At 37.0% G+C, this 2,500-nt stretch overlaps 1 protein-coding gene across 1 annotated transcript in view; it reads right to left on the minus strand.

Annotated features, from left to right (window-relative positions):
* LOC113827662 (protein FAM91A1) overlaps positions 1-2,500 on the minus strand; it is a gene marked incomplete at its 5' end in the record, with an annotated part of 9,366 nt that overhangs the window by 794 nt on the left and 6,072 nt on the right. The window contains 3 exon segments of the mRNA XM_070115082.1: positions 534-603; positions 875-1,027; positions 1,343-1,736. Coding sequence (XP_069971183.1) covers positions 534-603; positions 875-1,027; positions 1,343-1,736 — 617 coding nt within the window.

Consider the following 2,500-nt stretch of genomic DNA (forward strand, 5'->3'; position numbering starts at 1 on the left):
GCAGACAGCATGTATGTACAAAATGAAAAACCTATCATTACTCTTTACACAAATTAATATGAAAAATTGACAAAATTTTGTGGAATAGCGAGGTACACCAGTTTGCGGCACAATCCTACAAATGTAGGTTTTGTGATACAGTAATCTGCGGGCAGATTCCAGGCCAGCCCCACACGCCAATTTTGTAGCCACCCGGAAAATATAATTTTCGGCTTCAAAATATACCGGCGTTAGTGGGTTAAAACATTTATGCATAAAAATAACATTGCAAAGGGGATGCTTGTCATCGCATACAAGCTGTGCACCCATGAGAGCGGCCACTTACATAACCCTATTACCTGTATTTTAGGCCATGTGACTGTTGTGAAGCTACTAGATCCAATCGGTGAATATATACTCAATAAAGAAAAAACTCTATAACATTCACATAATATATCAACTGAAATATTATTTGTAAATTAATGTTAAATCTCATTGTATAAAGTAATCAAAAGTGCAAATAATCAAATCACTGATAACACTTATTCCCTCACCTTATTTCCACTGATAAAGTTCCTTAAGCTGTGAATTAATTTGGTGTTGGATTCGCTGAATTTTTCAATGCTGGTAAAGGAGAGAGGCAAAAAATAAAATAAGTGCTTATCATACTCTCACAATACATCTTGCTAATATATATAAAGTTCTACTAATTATACAATTTCTTCTATTTCAAAAATAAATACAGAAATCAATATAGTACAATAACATTTGAATATACTTAGTTACACAATACTGTATGCGTGAGAAGATATACAAACACATACGTATCCCTATGGCTATAAAAGAAAGAACAACATAAAATTGTTTGCTTTCAACATTAAAATAAGATTCACACCTCTCTGAACTAAAAAGCTGATGTGAGATGATCTTCTGGGAGACTTGCTGGTTGAGAGAAGCATCAAACAATGGCAAGCCAAAGTGGCACTCCAGCAGATGCCACTGATCAACAGCTGGACCACCTAGAGGCAATGTCATGCCCTCTCTGCCACTGTTCAAAAAAGAAATAAACATTTAGTATGTTACAGCTTCCTATGGTCAATGGTAATTCACTTACTACAAGTTTTTTTCTTAATGATCAAACATCCAACCATCAACAGCATCTCAATAACCAATATCTTCTTACACAACCATATCTTTCAAGCAATAGTACTCCAATAGCAACAAGATTCAACTTAAACATATTTTACAGTTACTAGTAACTCAACATTCTTCTTAAACACACACATCCCACATTCAACTTCATTCAAGAAGCAAAGAATGCTTCAAAAACATCATGACCTTTCTATGCCAGATAAAAACTAACCTTCGAGGATCCTGCCCCTCACTCCTCTCATGCACAATGCTTGCCACATCATCAAAACTAATAACTTGAGGAATGGAGGACCCAGCCGGGTCAAAATCTTCACCAGGTACTGCAGTGTCCATTAGGTTGCCCGTGAATTCTTTGGAGGCATCAGGTGCTGTCACATCATTAGGTGTAGGGTCTCCACTTAACGCCACTGAGCTGCTGTTAATGAAAGCCCGGCCAGGGGTGCTGGTTGACCCTTGGGGCATCCCTGTTGTGATCTCGGCGGCAGTCATCGCATTGACACCAGGAGTGTCCGCAGCAGGAAAAGCCACAAGTTTAATAAACCCAAATGTGTGCTGCAGGTCTAGCTGTTTGGCTAAAGCCTGTACAGCAGGATGGTTTACCTTTTCTGAAAAAGAGAAAGAAGAAATTACATTCAGGGCTTTTCTACTCGTATCTGAAACTATATACAAGTTGTATGAATCTCCTAAAAATTCATGATTTTTTCTTATAATGTTAAAAGGAAACACCAAAGGTCAAAAAAATATTCTAAACACAATGATGCCAACCAGAAATCTAACCCATCAGCAATCTTTTCAACAAATTTGTAGATTTTCAGTAATTTGGTGGTTCAGTAATTTGGTGGTACCTATCAGTAATGAACCATATAAGGCATTATTTTGACAAATATTATCTTTACAACAAGCTGAAAACATGAAAAAATCAGATGAGGATTACTTTTCTAAGAAAATTCACCTACTTTAGGTTCACCTATGTTACGTTTTTTACTTGGCAGTTCAGTCATATTCACACACGAAAATGGCATAAGTAAGAGAAAAATCAGCACAGACTTGTCAGTGAACGTTAATGTTCAGTGCACTGAGGTGGTCACCATTTGCAATCTATTCTTGCTCAAGCCAAATCTCAATGTATGCAGTATATACACAATAGTAGCAAGGCTGCCAGTTACTGGGTTGGCTGCACGATATCAGAGATCGTTGCTAGTGCAGTGAAGACAATCAGAAGTGGTGGGAAAATCAGGATTTTTAAAACAGACTGAAATTTTTCTGAAAATCATAATTTCAGCCCCTATGGCCCGAAGGGAGTAAAAAGCGTAAAAAATTGTAGTGATTACAGGCAAATTGTAATGTTTGGCATCACTGAAAATACCAT

The sequence above is a fragment of the Penaeus vannamei genome, chromosome 37 (assembly GCF_042767895.1).
Source record: "Penaeus vannamei isolate JL-2024 chromosome 37, ASM4276789v1, whole genome shotgun sequence".
NCBI classification, from domain to species: Eukaryota; Metazoa; Arthropoda; class Malacostraca; order Decapoda; family Penaeidae; genus Penaeus; species Penaeus vannamei.